Here is a 23747-nt window from a genome sequence, read left to right on the forward strand (position 1 = left end):
TTCAAAAGGCGTTTGATAAGGTGCCGCACAAAAGGTTGCTTCAGAAGGTTGGGGGCATGGAGTTGGGGGTAAGGTGTTAGCGTGGATAGAGGATTGGTTGTCTAATAAGAGGCAGAGAGTTGGTACCAATGGGTGCTATTCGGATTGGCGGTTGGTGACTAGTGGAGTGCCACAGGGATCGGTGCTGGGGCCTCAGCTATTTATCATTTATATAGATGATCTGGAGGAGGGGGCTGAGTGTGGGGTGTCGAAATTTGCTGATGACACAAAGATGAGTGGAAAAGCAAATTGTGCGGAGGGTGTGGAAAGTCTGCAGAGGGATAGATAGGCTGAGCGAGTGGGTGAGGACCTGGCAGATGGAATATAATGTTAGCAAGTGTGAGGTTAACCACTTTGGCAGGAATAATAGTAGGAGGGATAACTATTTAAAGGGCGAAAAGCTGCAGCATGCTATGGTGCAGAGGGACCTGGGGGTCCTTGTGCATGAGTTGCAAAAACCCAGTCTGCAGTTGCAGCAGGTGATCAAGAAGGCGAATGGGATGCTGGCCTTTGTAGTGAGGGGAATAGAATATAAAAGCAGGGAGGTCTTGCTGCAACTGTACAGGGCATTGGTGAGGCCGCAGCTGGAGTACTGTGTGTAGTTTTGGTCGCCGCACTTGCGCAAGGATATTTTGGCCTTGGAGAGAGTGCAGAGGAGGTTCACTAGGCTGATACCGGAGATGAGGGGGTTGGACTATGAAGAGAGACTAAATAGACTGGGTCTGTACTCGTTGGAGTTTAGAAGGATGAGGGGGGATCTTATAGAGACGTATAAGATAATGAAGTGGATGGATAGGGTAGAGGTAGAGGGATTCTTCCCGCTCAGAAAGGACAGTAGGACTAGAGGGCACAGCCTCAAGATAAGGAGGGGGGCAGTTTAGAACAGAGTTGAGGAGGAACTTCTTCACTCAAAGGGTGGTGAATCTCTGGAATTCTCTGCCCGTTGAAGTGGTGGAGGCTGCCTCGCTAAATATATTTCAGACACGGGTAGATAGGTTTCTCGTAGGCAAGGGAATTAAGGGTTATGGGGAGAGGGCGGGAAAGTGGAACTGAGCCACTTCAGATCAGCCATGATCTTATTGAGTGGCGGGGCAGGCTCGAAGGGCTAGATGGCCTACTCCTGCTCCTATTTCTTATGTTCTTATTGTCTACTAATACGTGACAATAAATCAAATCAAATCAAATGTTTCATGTTGTGCTTTAACTCACTGCATTATCCTTGCCCTTAGCTTACAGTTCAAGTGAAACCAAATTGGTTGAAGCATTGTGTTAGGGGAAATGAATTAGTAACAATTCACTGAGAGTAAAATCACATGCCAGTCAAATGTTCACACCCCAGAGAGGTTTACACAGTGTATGATCCCATATCCACAGCAAGAGTTGCCTGATGAACCTACATACCCTCAGGGAACTGAGATCCACAAGAATCCTCCAGCAAGGCCTTGGTGGTTTACTATTAGCTGGGCAGGAATTGAGTCAGAGCAGATTAGCTGAGAGGGGGAGATAATGGGCAGAATATTTCAATCCCACCCACCTTGGGAATCTTAGCGGACGGGACATGGACAATACAAAGATCTATTGATCTTGGGAACGATTTTCCAGTCGCAGGGCAAGCTGGCTGGAAAATCCTAGCCAATGTGTCCCAGATGAAAAGTTTAATAACAACTTATGTTAACAGTGTGTAAATGTAGTGGAAATCTGTGATTAGGTGTGCGTGCTGTATTCAAGGATATTGCTGGGTTAGGGGTCTCGAAGAGAGTGTTCTCCATGCTTGAATCTTGAATAAACCATCATAACCTGAGTTTCCTGTAATCAGTTCACAGAAATAACCACAACAATTGTCCATAGTCAGCAGGATATTTCAATTGGATCATCGAAATGGCTCTGCAAACGGGGTGAGTGTATTTTATTCACCGCCTTTAGTTAGCGCAGTAAGTCTGCCCAAAGTCTGGTCGAGGATCAAAAGTCTCTGAAATGAGACTTCAGGGCAGGAGGTGTCAGGGCAGGAGGCAGAGACGCATCAGCAGGCTCGCAGTGCCAATGCTGCACAGGGGGGCCAGGCCCCTTCTATGTGAGGGGGGTAAAGCTACACGGGTGAGCTGTGTCTAGTTGAAGCCATGCAGAGTTGGCTAGAACATTAGGTAAGTAAAGGAGTTTGAAGCATGCTAGAATAGTTGAAAATATGCAGACGGGCTTACAGTCTGAAAAGATAGCGCAGGCAGTCTGTGTCTAGCTGAAGCCATGGTCAAACCTCTAAAAATATACTGTGAATTGTTAAGAGCTGTGCAGGTTCAAGAACTAACCCCAGAGATGGGCAGGGGTAGAATGCCATCCAGAGAAGAGGAAGAGAGTATCATGAACCTTGACTGGGGAGACAAGGACCATCAGAAGGCTCCTAGCAGAGTAACACCCCAGATTGTCTTTAACATAGAAACAAGGAAATCACAATGGCTTTGGCAGATGCTAGAATGTGACCAATAGACAGTTTGACAAAGAAGGCAAGAACATTAAATACCTGCCATTGTTTCTCTACCAGTTTACTATTTTCCCACTCCACTTTAGCCAACTCTGTCTCCATACCCTTGTAATTGCCTTTATTTAAGTTTCAGCTCCTAGTTTCAGACCAAAATTTCTCACCCTCAAACTGAATGTGATATTCTGTCATGTTATAATCACTTTTACCTTATTTACAATGAGATCATTAATTAATCCTGCCTCATTACAATTTACTCTTACAAACTCATCCTTAGGGCTATCTTTGCCAATTGATACATCCAGCCTATATGGTGGTTAAAATTGCCCACCATTATTTCAGCATCTCTCTTACTAGACCCCATTATTGGTTTATTCTCTGTCCTACAGTGTAGTTACTGTTAGGTGGCTCGTAAATCACTTCCACTGATGACTTCTTTCCTTTTTTGTTTCTTATCATCACCCAAACTGTCTCCACGTTTTCATCCTCTGAACCAAAATCATTTCTCAATACTGCACTCATTTCATCTTTACTTAACAGAGCTACCCCACCTCCTTTTGCTTTCCTCATTTCCTTCCAAAATGGCAAATACCTTTATTTAGATCCCAACCGTGGTCACTTTGTAACCATGTCTCTGTAATGGCTATCATAGCAAACCCATTTATTTCTATTTTGTGCTATCAGTTCATCTGGCCTGTTTCACGCAATCAGATAAAAGGCCTTTGCTTTTTACAACATTCTCCTAACCCCACATATTTACTCTGCTAAAGCCCCAGACACTAAAGGCGGAATCTTACCACCACTTTACACCGGTTTTGCTGCAGGAAAATTGGGCATAAAGCAGCTAGCGCAAATGGCACCAGTTTTCGCAATTGCCGCAATTTTATGACACCCAGATTTCCGGCACTGTCAGCCTCTCAACGGAAATGGGCAAGAGGCTGGTTAATTTACTTAAACGTATTAAATTTAGTTTTGAATGTGTTTAGTGAGCCCGGAGTTCAATTGTCCTCATCCTGATGCCAAAATCAAAAGTGGTTGGGGGTCCAAGTTAATACAAAATACCTTTGGAGTTTCTGATCTGGCCCCTAAATCCACACATAGTTCTTGTAATTGATAAACACATATGACTAAGCTACTTAAGTTCACTTAAGGACTTCAATAAGACCTATCATATGGTGTACAATACCCTCCAGGAATTTCCACTGAATTTTAATGGATATTCAATGACTCCTCCATTTCTCGGTGAAAATGCATGTGTGTGAAAGTTAGGTGAAAAGAGAACTGGGTTTGTGGAGAAGTCATTAAATATCCATCAGTCCCTGAATTAGATGGGAATTCCCGTAGGGTGTTGTACAGAATGTGGGAGGTCTTAATGAAGTCCTTAAGTAGGCTTAAGTAGCTTAACCGTATGCATTTATCAATTACAAGAACTATGTGCATATTTAGGGACCAGATCAGAAACTCCAAAGGTATGTTATGAAATTTGCCTAGAACATAAGAACATAAGAAATAGGAGCAGGAGTAGGCCATCTAGCCCTTCGAGCCTGCCTCGCCATTCAACAAGATCATGGCTGATCTGAAGTGGATCAGTCCCACTTTCCCGCTTTCTCCCCATAACCCTTAATTCCCTTAATAGACACCAACTACCTTTGATTCTGGCATTAGGGTGCGCATAAGGTGCTTCACTCCAAGTATGATACTATGGACCCACTAGGAAGCTTTTATTAAAACCAACTTTATTTAATGACACAGTGAAAATATAACAAAAAGAAATAGCATAGCACTTCTCAATTGAAATACTTAAACATGACAAAAGTATAATTCTTAACTGCGAGCAATCTCTATTAGTTCCAATGTGTTGCTCACGTGGTTGAATAATGGGCACAGAGGGGAGATTGGGATGGAGGGGTGACAGATACTATTAGAAACCGCTGTTATGACAAAGTCTCCATGATTTCAGGAGGGAGGGGAGTGGCGAGAGACGCAAAGTGATGTCGAGGTGCGGGTAATGGATTGAAGATTTTGAACGATTTAAATGATGGGTGTCTGGGAGTAATCTTTGAGCAAGAACCTGCTGTGGAGGGGTTGGATATTTCAGTACAGAATGTTCAGTTGATTTATTGACTAGAATCCAACCAATTTCCTAGGATTCAGTTTGAAACAAGCAGATCCTGATGGTGAGAAGTGAACAGAGGCAGCAGTGACTGGTTAAACTACAAAAAAGATTCTCCAACAAGTAGCCAAGTTCTGCTTTCCTCTATCTATCATCGATCATGCAGTGGAGGATTTAAAATATGGCAGCAGGGTCATCAATGACTGGAGCCCTGAAGCTGGGTTAGCATTTTGCTTTTTGTTAATTGCCTGGCATTTTTGCTGTCTCTTTATATCTCATGGGACTGTGCTTGTAGAATTTTAAAATTATTTCCTTTTTGTTGACGGTAACTTTCCGTCTTTGGGTTGCCAACCAATTCTCCTGATCAATCCTTCCCACCCCTAGGTTTGATTACAGCGAGAGAACTGTCAGAGAGTCACAGGGATAGGCAGCATGGAAACAGGCCCTTTGGTCCAACACATCCATACTGACCAGTTTTCCCAATCTGAACTAGTCCCACTTGCCTATGTTTGCTCCGTATCCCTCTACCTGTACCTGTCCAAATGCCTTTTAAATGTTCTAACTATCTGCCTCTGCCACCTCCTCTGGCAGCTCATTCCAGATACACACCACCCTCTCAACCTACACCCAGAACAAAAAGGATTCTTTATCTCATTGCTGTTTAGGGTATCCTGCTCTGTGCAAGCTGCTGCCTTTCCTACATTACAACAGTGATGACATTTGAACTCAGTTCAGTCACTGGAAGGTACTTTGGGATGTCCTGAGGTCTGGAGGCACTGTAGAAATGCAGACCCTTTACTGCTTAAGTGTAGGCTCAGTGGATTCTGCATTCCATGAGCAGAGGAACATTAGTTTCAGCTTCTGTTTAAATATCTTACTTTGCTTTAGAACATATAGAACAGATCTTAGCTGGAATTCTCCGACCTCACCCACAACTGGGATTCTCCTGTCCTGCTACAGTGATTGGAGTTTTGGCCAAATTCCCCATTCTCACTGGCAGCAGAGGAAGGGGGAAACCTGAGAATCTAGCCCTCGATTTTTAATAATCATACAATAAAAAAATGTATGTTTGGTGTACACTAATCCTTGCCAAATCTATTCTGATAGTAATTAATGTATTCTACATAACAACGTTGTAATGTGTATTTCATAAATATTGACACCAACAATCGGTCACGGCTTCTATTCATCCACTGTTATAAAAAGGGCTTTCATATCCTCCCCCCACCCCCTGCAAACTACAGCTCATTTTGATTTCCAGTGGCGCGTGTGCCTCTTTCCAAGTTCTTCATCAACACCATGATGTAACTAGTGACTGGGAGTAGAAGTCACCCAGGGCACCTCACCTTTAACTTCCCATCCTGACTAGTTCACTATTGTCCATGCTGGCACAGTGAGATCTCTAACAGTGAGCGGACGATTACTTGTGTGAGCTTGTACACTATTGCTCCTTAGCACAAGGAACTGGTGTAATCCATGAACAAGTATGTTTAGCCGTAAGTTCTCTAGGGTAAACTGATGGATTGCAAACCTAAACTCTCCGGTGAAATATTCCAGGATTAATATTTTTATTTAATTTTATTGATCTTATAAATTTTCCGCTTCGATAAATATTCTGTCCTGTTGATTTTATTTATGACAGAAACGTTGTCTGTTGACCCAGTAATTCTGATCTTTGGTGAATGTGAGTCATTCCGTAGCTGGTGATTATCACCAGAACTGTCATCATCAATAACTCAACAGGGAATGAATGATAAATGGTTTGCAACTGCCTCTCTTGAATACTCCAATGTAACCAAGTCTGACAAGATCCCAAAATATCTATCTTGTACATTGGGTAATTTTGAAACAGGGATGTGGCTGTTGCATATATTGTGTAAATGTGTGAGATGCCTGGTGCCAACAACAGTAGTTAGTGATCAATTTAGATGTTATTCATGCATTGGATTTGAGATAAACATGCCTGTCCCCTATTTCCACTTGGTTTATTTGGAATCACAAGCTTTCGGAGCACTGCTCCTTCATCAGCTGAGTGGGTCACTCACTCCACTCCAAATAAACCTGCTGGACTTTACCCTGGTGTTGTGAGACTTCTTACTGTGCCCAACCCAGTCCAACGCCAGCATCTCCACATCATGACTATTTCCACTTTGAGTTCCATCGCCATCAAGTTGTCTGTCTGTTGTGGAAGAGTTACTCTACAACATTCAGAGTAATTAGTTTGGTGTTGCAATCTCCACAGGCACCAATGAGATTCCTCATTATCTGCTTTGTCAGTGTGTGACCCTAGCGTCAGAGGTCAGGGCAGATGGGAGTCACTGAAACATTTACCTCGAAGCACTTGCGTTCTTTGAAGCCCAACTGAGTGCTTTGATATTAGACCAATCAGAGGAGGGCGACATGGTAGCACAATGGTTAGCACTGTTGCCTCACAGCTCCAGCAACCTGGGTTCGATTCCCGGCTTGGTCACTGTCTGTGTGGAGTTTGCACATTCTCCTCGTGTCTGCGTGGGTTTCTTCCAGATGCTCTGGTTTCCTCCCACAGTCCAAAAATGTTGATTGACCACAGTAAGTTGATCTTAGTGTCACAGGGATTAGCAGGCTAAATATGTGGGGGTTACAGGAATAGAGTCTGGGTGGGATTGTGGTTGGTATAGACTCAATGGGCCAAATGCCATTCTTCTGTACTGTAGGGATTCTGTGAAATATTGGTAAGGTAGAGGTAGATATTGTCAGTAGACCTATAGAAGCTGGCCTCCAATTCTTCAAATTATCTCAATTAGAGTGACATTCAGGGGAGGAAGGGGAGAGTTTCAAGGATAGATTCTGGAGGTAACAGGGCAGGAGGAGAATGGGCCATCAGTACATGAGGGCAATGCCACTCAGTTGGATAATGGAGGAAAAGAGTTGGAGGTGGAAGGTCTGGTTAACCGTTAAAGTGGATGATGCATCTTGATTAGAGATTTGTGAGTCTGGTTAAAGCTGTCACGATGCTATAGCAGGGGTAGAGGCTCACACAGGAGCGATGGACAGAGATTTTGAAGCAACACATTCCTGGACTGCTACAGAAAGCAGTCGAGGCCAAAACATTGTGGGCGGGATTTTACAATCCCGCTCGTCTTGCAACTGTAAAATCCCACCCAGATCAACGGACATTTCCATCGATTGCCCCTCGCCCGCTCCAATTCCCATGGTGAGCAGGATGGTAAAATTCCCGCCTGTGTGTTCATGGAGTCCCCACAGCGCAGAAAGAGGCCATTCAGCCCATCGAGGCCACACCAACAAAATTCCCACCCAAGCCCTATCCCAATAACCCCACATATTTACTCTGCTAGTTCCCCCCCTGAGGTTAAGGCGCAACTTATCATGGCCAGTCCACCTAACCTGCACATCTTTGGATGTCTTCAAGGAGTTAAATAATGGGGAAAAGGGGATCAAAGGATTTGGGGGGAAATGGGAAAAGGATATTGAGTTGGATGATCAGCCGTGATCATAATGAATGGCGGTATGTCCCATACACAAAACGCAGGACAAATCCAACCCAGCCCAATCAGTCTCGATCATCAGTATAGTGATGGAAGGGGTCGTCGACAGTGCTGTCAAGCAGCACCTGTTCCACAATAACCTGCTCAGTGACGCCCAGTTTGAGTTTCGCCAGGGTCACTCAGCTCCTAACCTCCAGCCTTGGTTCAATCATGGGCAAAAGAGCTGAATTCCAAAGGTGAGGCGAGAGTGACAGCCCTTAACATTAAGGCCACATTAGCCTGGGTTTGGAATCAAGGAGCCCTAGTGAAACTGGAACTGAGGGGAATCAGGAGGCAAAAGCTCCACTTGTTGGAGTCATACCTGATACATAGGAAGATGGTTGTGCAGGGGCAGTTATCTCAGTTCCAGGACTTCTCTGCAGGAGTCCCTCAGGGGAGTGTCCTAGACCCAACAATCTTCAGCTGCTTCATCAATGACCTTCCCTCCAGCACAAGGTCAGGAGTGGGGATATTCGATGACGATTGCACAATGTTGAGCACCATTTGTGATTCCTCAAATACTGAAGCAGTCCATGTCCAAATGCAGCAAGATGTCGACAATATCCAGGCTTGGGCTGACAAATGGCAAGTAATAGTCATGCCACACAAATGTCAGGTAATGACCATCACCAATAAGAGCTATTCTAACCACCGCTCTTTAATATTCAATGCTGTAACCATCACTGAATCCCCCACTGTTACCATCGTTGGGGTTACCATTGACCAGAAACTCAACTGGACACACCACATGAATACAGTGGCTACAAAAGCAGGTCAGAGGCTAGAAACACTGTGGCAATTAAATCCACCGTCTACAAGGCACACGTCAGGAGTGTGATGGAATACTCCCCACTTGCCTGGATGGGTGCAGCCCCAATAACACTCAAGAAGCTTGACACTATCCAGGATAAAGCAGCCCACTTGATTGGCAACACATCTACAAACACCCACTATTTACAAGATGCACTGCAGCAATTCACCAAAGATCCTTAGACAGTGCCTTCCAAACCCATGATCACTTCTATTTACAATAACAAGGGCAGCAGTTACATGGCAACACCTGCAAGTTCCCCTCCAAGACACTCACCATCCTGACTTGGAAATACATTGCCGTTCCTTCACAGTTGCTGGGTCAAAATCCTGGAATTCTCTCCCTAATGGCATTGTGGGTCAACACAGTAAAAAGTCTGACAACACCAGGTTTTAGTCCAACCTATTTATTTGATAATATTCTCACAAGCTTTCGAGGGGTTACCCTCTTCGTCAGGTGAATGGAGAGTTCTGGCCTCAGACAGAGCATATAAAGCACAGACAGTTTAGAGATTACTGATTAAAATGCGAATCCTTACACCTAACCTGCTGTTCAAGACCTGAAGTGGCTGATAATGTGAGTGGTAGGAGCACTGATCACAGTTTAAAGAGATGTGTATTGTCTCCAGACAGTACAGTAAGTGAGGTTTTGCAAACCCAGGCAAGTCACGGGGGTTACAGATAGTGCGACATGAACCCAAGATCCCTGTTGAGACCGTCCTCATGCGTGCGGAACTTGGCTATCAGTCTCTGCTCAGCGACTCTGCGCTGTCGTGTGTCGTGAAGGCCGCCTTGGAGAATGCTTACCCGAAGGTCAGAGGCTGAATGCCCGTGACCACTGAAGTGTTCGCCAACAGGAAGGGAACAGTCTTGCCTGGTGACTGTCGAGCGATGTTCATTCATCCGTTGTCGTAGCGTCTGCACGCATGCACGCATGAGGACGGTCTCAACAGGGATCTTGGGTTCATGTCGCACTATCTGTAACCCCCGTGACTTGCCTGGGTTTGCAAAACCTCACTTACTGTACTGTCTGGAGACAATACACATCTCTTTAAACTGTGATCAGTGCTCCTACCACTCACATTATCAGCCACTTCAGGTCTTGAACAGCAGGTTAGGTGTAAGGATTCGCATTTTAATCAGTAATCTCTAAACTGTCTGTGCTCTGTCTGAGGCCAGAACTCTCCATTCACCTGACGAAGAGGGTAACCCCTCGAAAGCTTGTGAGAATATTATCAAATAAATAGGTTGGACTAAAACCTGGTGTTGTCAGACTTTTTACTGTGTTTACACCAGTCCAACGCCGGCATACCCACATTGTGGGTCAACCCACAGCACATGGACTGCAGCGATTCAGGAAGGCAGCTCACCACCACCCTCTCAAGGGCAACTAGGGATGGGCAATAAACGCTGGCCAGCCAGTTACTCCCATGTCCCACAAATAAATAAAATGGCCAAATGACCTACTCCTGTTCCTACTTTCTGTGTTTCTATGTCTATGTGTCTATGGGGCCATAAAGAGATGTTGAAGTTGACAGTTTAATGGGAATGGGGTAAGGAGAGATCGGAGAAATAGCAGCTGAATTTTCAAAGCTTGTCAACATCAGAAGCAGAGGTGGACGAGGCCGGATTGGCCAGTGTGTCACTTCCTGGTCTTATTCCCAATATCAGCATTTGGTTCTGGGTCCAGTAACACTGTCGCTCCCACAAGGGGGCCAGGAATTAACCTCATTAACAGCTTTGGTAAAGGTCGGTAATGGAGACCAACTGGATTTTGACAAGCAAAGGAGCCAGAACTCCCATCAGGTCTACAGATTCTCTTTGCTGCTCAGGGAGATTAGCGCTACAGCTAAGGACTGCCTTTCGAAAGGCTTCCCCCACAGTCCCATCCGTCGTACTCCCCACTACACACATACACGCACACACACACACACACACACACATATGCATATACATACAGCCTCCTGCCACATGCCCCCACAAACCTGCCCTCCCCTCCCCCACATCCCTCCCCTCTCCCACTGCCCTCCACCATCACCCATCCGGCAGCCCTTCCCTCCCACACCTTCCCCCACAGCTCTCCACCCCCACAGTCCTCCCCTGCAATGACCTCCCTCCCACAGCTCTCTTGCCCTCTCCCACAGCTCTCCCCCCCCCAATAATTCCTCCCCCCCACCGCACCGAGTCCTCTGCCACACTGCCCTCTACCATCACCACCCCCCCTCCAACAGCTCACTTCCTCACCACAGTCCCTCTCTCTCACCCCACCCCCCAGGGCTGCTTTTTTGTATTTTTTGCTGAAGGTTTTTTGATCAGTGACGAGGGGATGCCTCCTCGGTGAGATGCTGCGGAGCCGGGTCCGTCTCTGAAACAGGAAGGTCTCTGCTTGGCTCTCCAGCAGAGAGCGCGCTCGGGACCTGTGTCCATGGCAGGAAGGGGGCGCTCCCACATCAACCGCCATATCAATCAGTTCATGGCCACCTAAAACACTTCACCTGGCCAATACCACCTTGCTGTGCACTAATTGTCTATTGGCTTCAGGAGGCTAACTGAATGCACCTCATTGGCTGTAAAGAGCTCAGAGGTGTCTTGAGGTCATGTAGGTTCTTTCATAAGTTTATAAGATATAGGAGCAGAATTAGGCCATTCAGCCCATCGTGTCTGCTCTGCTATTTGATTATGGCTGATATGCTCCCCATTTTCCTGCCTTTGCCCCATAACCCTTCAACCCATTAAAAATCTAACTCCTCCTTAAATTTACTCACTGTCCCAGCATCCATCGCACTTTGGGGTAGCGAATTCCACAAAGTCACAACCCTTTGGAGAAGTAGTTTCTCTTCAACTCTGTTTTAAATTTACTATCCCTTATCCTAAGGCTATGACCTCTGGTCCTAGAATACCCCACAAGAGGAAGCAGCCGCTCCTTATCCATACCTTTCATCATCTTGTATACCTCAATTTGATCTCCCCTCATTTTTCTACATTCCAGAGAGTATCAGCCTGAACTGTTCAATCTCTCTTCAGACGACAAACCCCTCGTCTCTGGAATCAATCTAGTGAACCTCCTCTGAACTGCCTCCAACGCCTCTACATCTTTCCTCAAATAAGGGGACCAAAACTGTGCACAATGCTCCAAATGCGGCCTCACCAATGCCTTGTAACAATACTTCCTTACCTTTAACTATAAATGCCGACACTCCATTCACGTTCTTTATTATCTGCTGTACCTGCAGGCTAGTTTTCTGTGACTCATGAACAAGGACGCCCAGATCCCTCTGCCTCGGAGCACCCTGAAGTCTCTCCCCATTTAGATAAGTCGCTGGCCATTTTTAACATCTTTAATGTTAACCGCAATCCAAATGTTCGGGGTCATTGCACAGATTTGAACTCACGACAATATTGCTTTGGCCAGTCCTTTTTATTGTATTGGATGCTGAAACATGCAGACAGGAGCACCAGCGGTGCCACCAAAGAGCCAAAGCAGTCATCTGAAAGCATCTTGCTTTCGTTTCTAAAAAAAAAAGTACATTTTCTCATGAACACAAGCCGCACCAGCCTTTTCAGATGATCCGTGTAAGAGTCTTGGTTGGCGCATTCTCCGATTGGCCTCTTTCCCCGCCCCCCCCCCCCCCCCCCCCCCCCCTCACTCAAAACCGCGAGCCATAGCTTCGGTAACAAACGGACGGTTGTGAGGCTCAGGGTGACGCCCAGAGTCAAGTTGTTCCTTTCGGCGTGCTGTCAGGGGTGAAACATGCAGCAGGTGCGGCATCCAGGGTTGGGCGGCGTGAGTTGGTCAGGGCACCGGCGGCAATGGCCTGTTGTCCTTCCCTTTGGTTGGCACAGTTGCATAACGGGCTGGAACTATGAGGAGCCGTGAGGTGGCCCCCCGCCATTCACCAGGGGGGGAGACGGGGAGGGGGGAGGTGGGGGTGGGGGTGGGGGGGGGCGGAGGTGGCATTCCTGTCGTTTAAAGTGGAGCCTGGCACCTTCGGTTGGCATGGTAGCAGGTGCCAAGGGGATTGTCGCTTTGTGCAAAAGAGCACGGCCTCCGGAAACCCCCACCCGCCCACCCCACCCCTCCCCTCCCCCCACCATCCCCCCTCAGCACAACCTACTGCCAGTGACCTTGTGCCTCAGGAAGGACTGCCCGACTCAGCCGCTGAGATCTGCTCTGAACCACAGCTATGCCCGTGGTCCAGCCTCCGCTATGTACCTTTGCCAAAGAGCCAGGACATATCGCCCGTCCTGAAAGACAAAAGAAACGCCACAGGTCAGTCGACAGTTTTGCCCAGCTAGCTCATCGAGTTAGCGTCTTAAACCCACCCGGAGCCAACGCGCAGAATACTTTGCAGCACAGGAAGAAATAATGATTTGGGGGGGCGGCACGGTGGCACAGGGGGTGGGATGTTGGCACAGGGGTGGCACGGCAGTAGGAGGTGGCACGTTGGCACAGTGGTTACCATCAGAACCCAGGTCACCAGCAGCTGCTGCTGGGGGTATCCATTCTCTCTTTATATGGCAGAGGCACTCGGGCAGCACAGTGGCACAGGAGCAGCATGGTGGCACAGTGGTTAGCACTGCTGCCCCACAGCGCCAGGGACCCGGGTTCGATTCCCGGCTTGGGTCACCGTCTGTGTGAAGTTTGCATGTTCTCCCCATGTCTGCCTGGGTTTCTTCCGGGGTGCTCCGGCTTCCTCCCACAGTCCAAAGATGTGCGGGTTAGATGGATTAGCCCTGGTAAATGTGTGGGGTTACGTGGATAGGGCAGGGAGGGGGGGTGGGCCTACATCAGAGGCTCTTATGGAGAATCAGTGCAGACTCAATGGGCCGAATGGCCTCCTTTTGTACTGGGAGAATTCTATAGGTTAAAGAAAGTAATCCTTTTCAACAATCGTAATAAGATAAACGATGTGTTGAGTGCTGTGTGGGTTTGTTATTCTGCTGGTGCTGTGGTCGGGGAAGTGGGGGGCCTGCACCAGAGGGGGTGGGGTGTGAAGTGCGGGATGGGGACATTCAGTCAAGTGCTGCCCTGCTCATGGCTAAAGACTTTATTTTCAGGGCTTTGGTTTTTACACCAACAGATCAAACTCATCGAGCGAGCCCTTCAGTCCCAGGGGAACAATGCCTGCTAGAAATCAAACAGCAGACAAGAAAAGCAGACATCGTAAAAAGCAACGGACAGTCTGTTTAAAAGCTGAACTGTCTCCTCCAGAATCTGTGTCTTTCTGGGAATTCCATATCTGAACCTCTCCATTGCTAGCCCTGTTACCAAACCAAAACTGTCCAGTCCCAATAAAGCAACACCCCCCCCAACTGCTGACACACTACCAAATGGCCAGACCATTGTAACTAAACACTGGTAAATCCCAGCCGCCATGTAATCTTCTGGAAGGTTCCTCATTGCCCTAGTTCTGACACTATATCTTTCTCTACTTTTTCTCCACATGCCCGTCTCTGAGCTTATTTTGATCTCAAGTCCTACAATCCTCAACTTGCAGAAACTCATCTAATGTTCTGGGGACTCGGGTTTGAGTCCCGGTGGTGGAATTTGCATTCAATTTAAAATATCTGGAGTTAATAATCTACTATTAACCATGAAACCATTGTCGATTATCGGAAAAACCCATCTGGTTCACTAATGTCCTTTAGGGAAGGGAAATCTGCCCATCCTTACCTGGTCTGACCTACATGTGACTCCAGATCCACAGCAATGTGATTGACTCTTAAATGCACTGGGCAACTAGGGATGGGCAATAAATGCTGGCCAGCCAGCGACACCATGGCCCATGAATGTATATAAAAAAAAACCCCATTCCCACTAAATTTCTCTTCCTGGTCTCCATATTAGCTGATATTGTGAACACTTCTCTCTCATCGGGTGTGGTCCCTCTCTCTAATCTATCACCGCCATTCCTCTCAAAAAACAAACCTCAATTCATCCTTGCAAACTACCCCCTCTAATTCCCAATTCTTTCCCATGTCCTCAAACATGTCCAGAATGTGTGCCCAACTTTCCTGCTACTCCCTAGCTGAATCCCTCCATTCAGGTTCCTATTCCTGCCGCCATACCAAGATGGCTATTGTCAGAGTTACAAATGATATCCTATGTGACAGTGACTGATCTATCCCTCCTCACCCTTCTCCAACTGCCAGCAGCATTGATACACGAGACAACACCCTCCTCTTTAATATCTTTCCAATGTTATCCAGCTGTAGCTCCCCTGCTTTCATTCTTGTCTACCCATCTGTGATGATTTTTTTCCTACTCCCAGAACATTAACTCTGGTGTTCCCCCAAGGATCTACCCCTGGCTTCCTTCTATTTCTGCCTTTAGCTGAATTCATCCAAATAAATCGGTGTCAGTTTCCAAACGTGTGTTGAGGGTACCCGGCCCTGCCTCATCGCCACCTCCCTCCGATCCTCCACGGTCTCTAAATTGTCAGGCTGCTGATCTGACATGCAGTCCTGGATGAAGAGAAACTTCTTCCAACTCAACTGGCGCACATATAATTCCCTAAATTTGCACCCACTTTATTGTGGAGTTCCACTAGAGGTAGACAAAAATGTCAAGGATCGACGAAAGACTTGAGTAAGGCACTCACTGAGGGTTAAAATGGGCGGTGCAGGCTTGTAGGGCCGAAGGGCCTGTTTCCTCAGCTGTGCTGTTCTTTGTTCAATACTGGGAAGACCAATATTCCATCCCTGCCACAAACTCTGCTCCAAAGTGGCCATCTCTAACCTTCTCACTGGCAGCTGTCTGAACCAGACTCTTCCCAGCTTTGGTTTCCCAGAGCTTGATCACAGGTTTGAACAATCCTGAACATTGCCCAACTCTGCCCCGTCTCAGTTCATCGGCTGCTGAAATACTCAACCACACCTTCGTTAACTTTAACATTAGCTATTCTAGTGAGCTCCTGGAACCTGCCACATTCTACTCTCCATAAAATTAAGGGCATCCAAAGTTTAGCTACTCATGTCCGAACTCACACCGAGTCTCATTCACTTTACGCATCTGTGCTTGCTCCTGGTTAAGGAACGACTCAATTTTAAAATGGAAACTCCTTGTTATCAAGTTTACCATTGGCCTCGCTAAAGGGTGACATGGTGGCACAGTGATTAGCTCTGCCGCCTCACAGTGCCAGGAACCCAGGTTCAATTCCTTGGGTGACTGTGTGGAGTTTGCACGTTCTCCCCATGTCTGCATGGGTTTCCTCTGGGTGCTCTGGTTTCCTCCCACAGTCCAAAGGTGTGCACGTAAGTTGGACTGGCTAAATTGCCCCTTAGTGTCAGGGGGGCTAGCTAGGGGGCTATGGAGATAGGGCCTGGGTAGGATTGTGGTCAGTGCAGACTCGATGGGCTGAATGGTCTCCTTCTGCCCTGTAGGATTCTATGATCTCTATAACCTCCACCAGCCCTACAATTTTCCAGGATCTCTGTGGTTCTCCAATGCTGGACTCTTGGGCATCCCCGATTTTAATCAAACCACCATAGGAGACCATATCTTCATCTACCTTGGCTTGAGTTGTGGGATTTGCTCCCTATCGCTAATCTTTCGACTTCTTGTTTCTTCCTATGAGACCTTCCTCTTTGTCTAATTGGCTCTAACATGTGCCTTGGTGTCAAATATTATTTCTGTGAATGCCAGGAGTTTCAATCGATGACACTAAATAAACACAGGCTCTGTTGGGACAGGCAAAACGCTCGGGAAAAAACCCAAGAGGCGATACAGGGGAAACAATCCGGAACATTCCTCTTCAAACCCCTCGGGTGTTTGACACCAGTTCAGGAGACCACATTGATTACACTGACATTAATGGCTAAATGACTAAAGGAGAACAAAATTCCCAACTACCTACCGGCCATGATGTACAAACATCCTTGAGATCGAGAGCAAAAGAGGAAAAGAGAGAGATACCCTTAGGTGAACATTGTGAGACTACTTATTATATCCGCTAAACCACTTAACCTGTCCCATAAAATCATGAGATGTGGCCACTGGAACACATTATTATTTGCTCAATCTGAACAGTTCGGTAATCCAGCACCTCCTGACACTGGTTAGCACTGCTGCCTCTCCGCGCCAGGGACCTGGGTTCAATTCCAGCCCTGGGTCTGTGTGGAGATTGCACGTTCTCCCCATGTCTGTGTGGGTTTCCTCTGGGTGCTCCGGTTTCCTCCCACAGTCCAAAAACGTGATTGGTCGTGATAAATTGGCCTTTAGGTGGATTCGCAGGGTAAATATGTGGGGTTACGGCGATGGGGCCTGGGTGCGATTGTTGTTGGTGCAGACTCGATGGGCTGAATGGCCCCCTTTCTGCACTGTAGGGATTCTAAGGTTCCGAGACTTCCTGGTATCGGTATTGCAGTGGGAGTGACTGATAATGCCTGCAGTATTTAAAGGGGATTTAATGTACAATGAACTGCCTTTACGACACTCTGCATCTGGCAAACTCGGAAGGGCCTTCATGCTTAGGGGCCAATTCCAAATTGGGTTAATTGTTTTGAGAGTTTGGCAAGTAAAGAGAGAGAAAGTAATTTGCTACACGGATGCGACTGCATTAAAAATCAGGAGTGTTTCCTCTCTTGGGAAAGGGTGGGGGTGAGCAGTTTGATGCCTGGAATTTGACTTCTTGTGGTGAACTAGCCATTTCATCCTTCCCATTGCAGGCACGCAAAATCATTAAACTAGAAACACCAACGAGACCTTCCCTGTACAATCAGGGGATGTCACAGTGCTCTACTCACCAGCAGCCTCGTATCCTGTTGAGAGAGGCAGGGCTAGCAAGCAGATTAAAATCCCCAGAGCTAATTTGGGAAGCAAAAATATCCACAAGTTTCTTCCCCAACACTCCTCGTCACTCTGCAGAGAGTGGAAACTTCCCACAGTAAGGAAGAGTGATGCTGGAAAATCCCTCAGGGTAGGCCATTGGCCTCTCTGTGCTGTTATATACTCTGTCTGAGGCCAGAACTCTCCATTCACCTGACAAAGGGACAAACCCCGAAAGCTTCTGAGTTTGCTATCAAATAAATTGGTTGGACTTAAACCTGGTGTTGTCAGACTTCTTACTCTCTCCCCTAGCCAGAGGAATGCATTCTCACAGGTGAGAATAATAGTGAAACATTAAAACAAATTGATGGCCGTTTGACTTGAAGGTGAGAAATATTGTCCGGTCGATACTCGGACAGGAGACTATCTGAAAACGGGCCTTAGTGATGGATGAGGAGGATATCTCCTTAAAGGAAGTCTGCCTTATCTCGCTGACAGACATAACAGACTCCAGCAGCATAGAGAGGGCTCAGGATGAAGAATAATTGGTCCTGTGCTTTTTAGCTTGTTAATTGACTTCTTGTTGACCCGTTTTAAGCACTGGGGTCACCTGCATAGTGCAGTGTTAGATTTCAAATGGGTGAATGTTCACCATAATTGAACTGTGAACATTACCGAAGGCCCCTGTTCATATCACAATCGTGATGTGGGTATGCTGGTGTTGGAATCTACAGCATAGGCAGCAATTCCAAGTGTGTCCACCAACCACGCAAACACACACACAGCACATACCCCGCACACACACACACCCCCCCCACATACACACCCACACACACCCACACACACACACACACACCCACACCCACACACAGCACACACCCACACATACACACACACCCACACCCCCACACATACACACAGCACATATACACACCCACACACCCCCCCACATACACACCCACACATACACACACCCACACCCCCACACATACACACAGCACATACCCCACACACACACACCCACACCCACCCACACACACATACACACAGCACATACCCCACACATACACACCCACACACACACCCACACACCCACAGCACATACCCCCCCACACACATACACACCCACAAACATCCACACACACACACACACACAGCACACACCCCCACACACACACACCCACACCCACCCACACACACACACACACAGCACACACCCCCACACACACACACCCACACACACATCCACACAGCACATACCCCACACACACACACCCACACACACATCCACACAGCACATACCCCACACACACACACCCACACACAAGCACATACCCCACACACATACCCACCCACTCACACACATACACACAGCACATACCCCACACACACCCACCCACACAGCACATACCCCACACCCACACACACCCACACACACATACACAAGCACATACCACCCCCACACACACACACAAAACCACACACACACACACGCACACCCACCCACCCACCCACACACACATACACACAGCACATACCCCCCCACACACACAAAACCACACACACAGCACATACCCCCCCCACACACACATACAAAACCACACACACACAAACATACGCACACACACACAAAACCACATACAAAAAACTACACGCACCCACACAAACACACACACAAAATCATACACACGTGCAACCACACACAAAACCACACACAATCATACACACATACACACAAAACCACACACACACACACATACACATACACATACACAGCAGCTCAGTAATGACACTTACTCAACATCTCTCTTCTTGATTGTCCTTCCAGATGCCATGACCTCCGCGACTTTGGACACAATGGGGTCATAGTTCATGCTCGACACGGCAATCACCTCATCGCTCCTGGAGAACATGATCACAAATTAAGATGCAGCTCAGTTGACAATAAACGTGTTATTTTTGTGGGATCTCGGGGTGTGTTGGTTAGAGGAAAGATCAAAAACACTACTAAAGAGGAAAGCAGAGCCACCACCGGTTATCTAAGCGTGGAGCTCCATCTACATCGATTAACTCCAGAGGAGAGAAAAGGTGAAAGCAGACAAGTTAATTTTGAAATCCAGCCAGCTGAAAGTCTACTCATTAAATCTGGTCTATGGTTAATTTCGAATGATGCAAGTCTGATCAGACACCAGCATCTGATTTCCAGAGTTTGTTACTCAAATAATCAAGAAGGTTGTTTCCCGAGATGTCCTTTAATATGCTCCGTAAATTTGTATCTGAATTTATTAATCGTACTAAAGATGTGTCATTACTGCCCCTGATCTGTATCTTTATCCTGACCTTTGTTGTGGTCCATAGGGTGCACAGTCAGATCCCAATGCGCCGAGGGCTATTGGAAACTAACAGGGTAGAGCCCTGAAACACCTGGGCTGGAGTTTTACCAACCTGCCCACCCACGGGAATTGGAGCGGGCGAGGGGCGGACCACGGGAAGGTCCATTGACCTCGGCTGGGATTTTATGGTTTTGAGATGACTCCGCACAGACAGTGACCCAAGGCGGGGAATCGAACCCAGGTCCCTCGCACAATAAAGCAACAGTGCGAACCACTGTGCCACCCAATAATAGTTGCTCCCATTCATCACAGGTCGATTGGTCATGTTAAAGTACCCTTCAGTATTAGGGGGACTAGCAGGGTAAATACTTGGGGATTAAGGGATAGGGCTTGGTCGGGATAGTTGTTGGTGCAGACTCGATGGGCCAATTGGTCCCCTGCTGCTCCGTAGGGATTCTCCGGATTCTATCGGTTCTTCACATCAGGAGGTTTGTAATTTTTATCTCCAATATCTGAATGTAAACTGGTTGTTCCCTGGCCACTGTTTTAGAACAGTAAGAAATCTCATAACACCAGGTTAAAGTCCAACAGGTTTATTTGGTAGTAAAAGCCACTAGCTTTCAGAACGCTGTTTCTTCATCAGGTGAGTGGGGAGTTCTGATCATAAACAGGGCATATAAAGGCACACACAGTTTACAAAATACTGATTAGAATGCGAGTGAGCATTCATATTTTCTGTGCTAAACCTGTGGCAAGGGTTTTGTTTAAGGAAGTTTGCTGGTTTAGAACATTTCATATAAGGTTTATACAATATCATGGTTTTTTTTCTTGTTTGTAATTGGTAAAAGCTAATTTTCTTTCTATACATGTTAACTGTATTCTGAAATAAACTTTGCTAAAACTCCCTAGTGGGTCTTTTGGATCATACCTGAAGTGAAACATTTCATGCTTACCCACACCAAATTCAAATTGCAAAGCTTATGATCTAGGCAAACTTCATAAAACACTTTGGAGTTTCTAACCTGAATTATAACTCTGTACATCAATACATGTGTTCTGATAGCTCTAAACATGGTCCTACAACTCTCTTTCTTATTTGTTTTATATATACATACATATAATATATGTGTGTATACATTCTTCTTTAGTTCTACACACATGTACTACATTTTACGTATAAATTGAGGAGCACCTAACTTATCTATCTAATCCCATTTCCCAGTACTTGGCCCATGGCCCTGAATGTTCTGATGTGCCAAGTGCTCATCCAGGTACTTTTTATAGGATGTGAGGCATCCCGCCTCCACCACCCTCCCAGGCAGCACATTCCAGACCCTCACCACCCTCTGGGTAAAAACGTTTTTCCTCAAATCCCCCCCAAACCTCCTGCCCCTCACCTTGAAGCTGTGTCTTTTGAGACTGACCATTCAACTAAGGGGAACAACTGCTCCCTATCCACCCTGTCCATGCCCCTCATAATCTTGTACACCTCAATCGAGTCACCTCTCAGTCTTCTCTGCTCCAATAAAACAACTCAAGCCCATCCAACCTCTCTTTATACCTTAAATGTTCCATCCCAGGCAGCATCCTGGTGAATCTCCTCTGCACCCCGTCCAGTGCTGCACACACTACTCCAGCTGTGGCCTCACCAAATTTCTCTACAATTCCAACATGACCTCCCTGTCTTTGTAATCTAAGCCTCGATTAATAAAGGCAAGTGTCCCATATGTCTTTTTCACCACCCTATTAACACAACCTTCTGCCTTCAGAGATCTGTGGACAAACACGTCAAGATGCTTTTGTTCCTCTGAACTTCCTAGCTTCCTGCTGTTGATTGATTACTTTCTTGTCAAATTACTCCTTCCAAAGTGTATTTTAGAATAATTGCTGACTATCTGATATCTGAGGTCCCTGGTTATGGACAGCCTCACAAGTGGAAGCACTTTCTCTAATATCCTTGGTATGGGACCTCGCCATCATTTTAACAATCTCCATCAGGTCTCATCACAACCTTCCCTTTTCCAGTGTAAGAGGTGTAGTCCACTGCTAATATCCCTGATAGTTATAATCCTCAGTTCCAACGTCATCCATATAAGTCTTCTCTCCTGTCCTTCTATATCCTCTTCATAGTATGGAGACCAGAACGTCACACAGCACTTCAAATGTGGTACACTTGGACCTTCACTCTCACAGTGTCAGATAGCTGCTATCATCCCCATAACTCAATTTCCTGATCTTTCCTCGTATAACACCTATTTTCCAGATAGAAAGGTGAAGATAAAGGGAGCAGAGATATTCCCTAGGGTTTCCTGCTCCTTCCCAGATCTCCATAGAATCGTACAGTGCAAAAGGAGGCCATTCGGCCCATCAAGTCTGCACTGACAGCTATCCCACCCAGGCCCAATTCCCATAAACCGTGTATTTATCCTGCTAATCCCCCTGACACTAGAATCAATTTAGCATGGCCAATCAGCCTAACCTTTTCCGGTGAAAGAAATGCAGTCCATCTTTGCGCTGTGGGAGGAAACCGGAGCACCCGGAAGAAACCCACCCAGACACGAGGAGAAAGTGCAAACTCCGCACAGACAGCGGCCCGAGGCTGGAATTGAACCCGGGTCCCTGGCGCTGTGAGGTAGCAGTGCTGACCACTGTGCCACCGTGCTGCCCCACAGCTCCACTGGAAATCTCAGTGGAAATAAAGTGAGGAGGCCTTTCCCAGCCTTTTCATCTCAACTCCCTGGGAGTACAAGACCAGACTGATGGCTTGAGAAACCGCCCCATGAATAAATCTATATGCAGAGCAACAGAAGGATTTTCTGCTCGCTGCTCCTGAAACTATTCTATCAGCAGCTATGCAGAACCCAGAAGAAAGGAGTGCACACAATCCTGTATTCAAACTGAGGGGACTCAGCAGGCCCGTGTTTGACGATTACTCTGCCTTTGCCTCAGTTTCATGCATTTTTTTGACAGTGGCTCAGGGATAACTCTCTCATCTCCGAATCACAGAGTCACGGGTTCAAGTCCCAGCCCAGGGCACTGGCCTGTAATCTGAGCTAGTATTCCAGTGCACTACAGAGGGAATGCTGCACGGTCAGAGGTTCTGTCTTTGGATGAGACCTTAAAATGTTCCTTCCACCCTCGCAGGTGAATGGGCGAAGTCCCATGATATTTTTAAACAGAACAATGGAAGTTCTCCTGATGTCCAGGCCAACATTCATCCCTTAACTAATATCACTATTAACAGTGAGATAAAAGGCAAATTACTGCGGATATCTGAAACAAAAACAGAAAATGCTGGTCTGCCTGCTGAGATTTTTCGGCATTTTCTGTTTCTGTTTCACTCGAATCAGCTTAACCAGTCAGTTTCAGATTACTTTTCATGAGATTTCACTGTTTGTACGTCGATGTACGAACAGTAAAACCTTAGTGCAACAGTGACTAAGTTTTGACAGTACTTCATTGGTTACTGAGGTTGTGAAAGGTGCTATAAACACCAGATCTTCATTTTAAACAGTAAGAAGTCTCACAACCAGGTTAAAGTCCAATAGGTTTATTTGGAATCACGAGCTTTCAGAGCGCTGCTCCTTCATCTGGTGAGCCTGTTGGGCTTTAACCTGGTGTTTGTGAGACTTCTTACTGTTCCCACCCCAGTCTAACGCCAGCATCTCCACATCATTTCTGTTAAATT

At 46.6% G+C, this 23747-nt stretch overlaps 1 protein-coding gene across 3 annotated transcripts in view; it reads right to left on the minus strand.

Moving 5' to 3' along the window:
- Positions 1-13065: 13065 nt before the first annotated feature.
- aifm3 (AIF family member 3) overlaps positions 13066-23747 on the minus strand; it is a 212488-nt gene continuing 201806 nt past the window's right edge. For 2 of the 3 annotated variants that reach the window (XM_080208720.1, XM_080208721.1), the window contains 3 exons: positions 19524-19628; positions 16816-16836; positions 13066-13204 (listed from right to left, as the gene is read on the minus strand). In XM_080208720.1, coding sequence (XP_080064846.1) covers positions 13165-13204; positions 16816-16836; positions 19524-19628 — 166 coding nt within the window. In that variant the 3' untranslated portion in view covers positions 13066-13164. The remainder of the gene's footprint in view (positions 13205-16815; positions 16837-19523; positions 19629-23747) is intronic. The other variant, XM_080208722.1, reaches the window with a different exon arrangement.

The sequence above is a fragment of the Carcharhinus amblyrhynchos genome, chromosome 20, assembly GCF_965287045.1.
Source record: "Carcharhinus amblyrhynchos chromosome 20, sCarAmb.v2.hapA, whole genome shotgun sequence".
NCBI classification, from domain to species: Eukaryota; Metazoa; Chordata; class Chondrichthyes; order Carcharhiniformes; family Carcharhinidae; genus Carcharhinus; species Carcharhinus amblyrhynchos.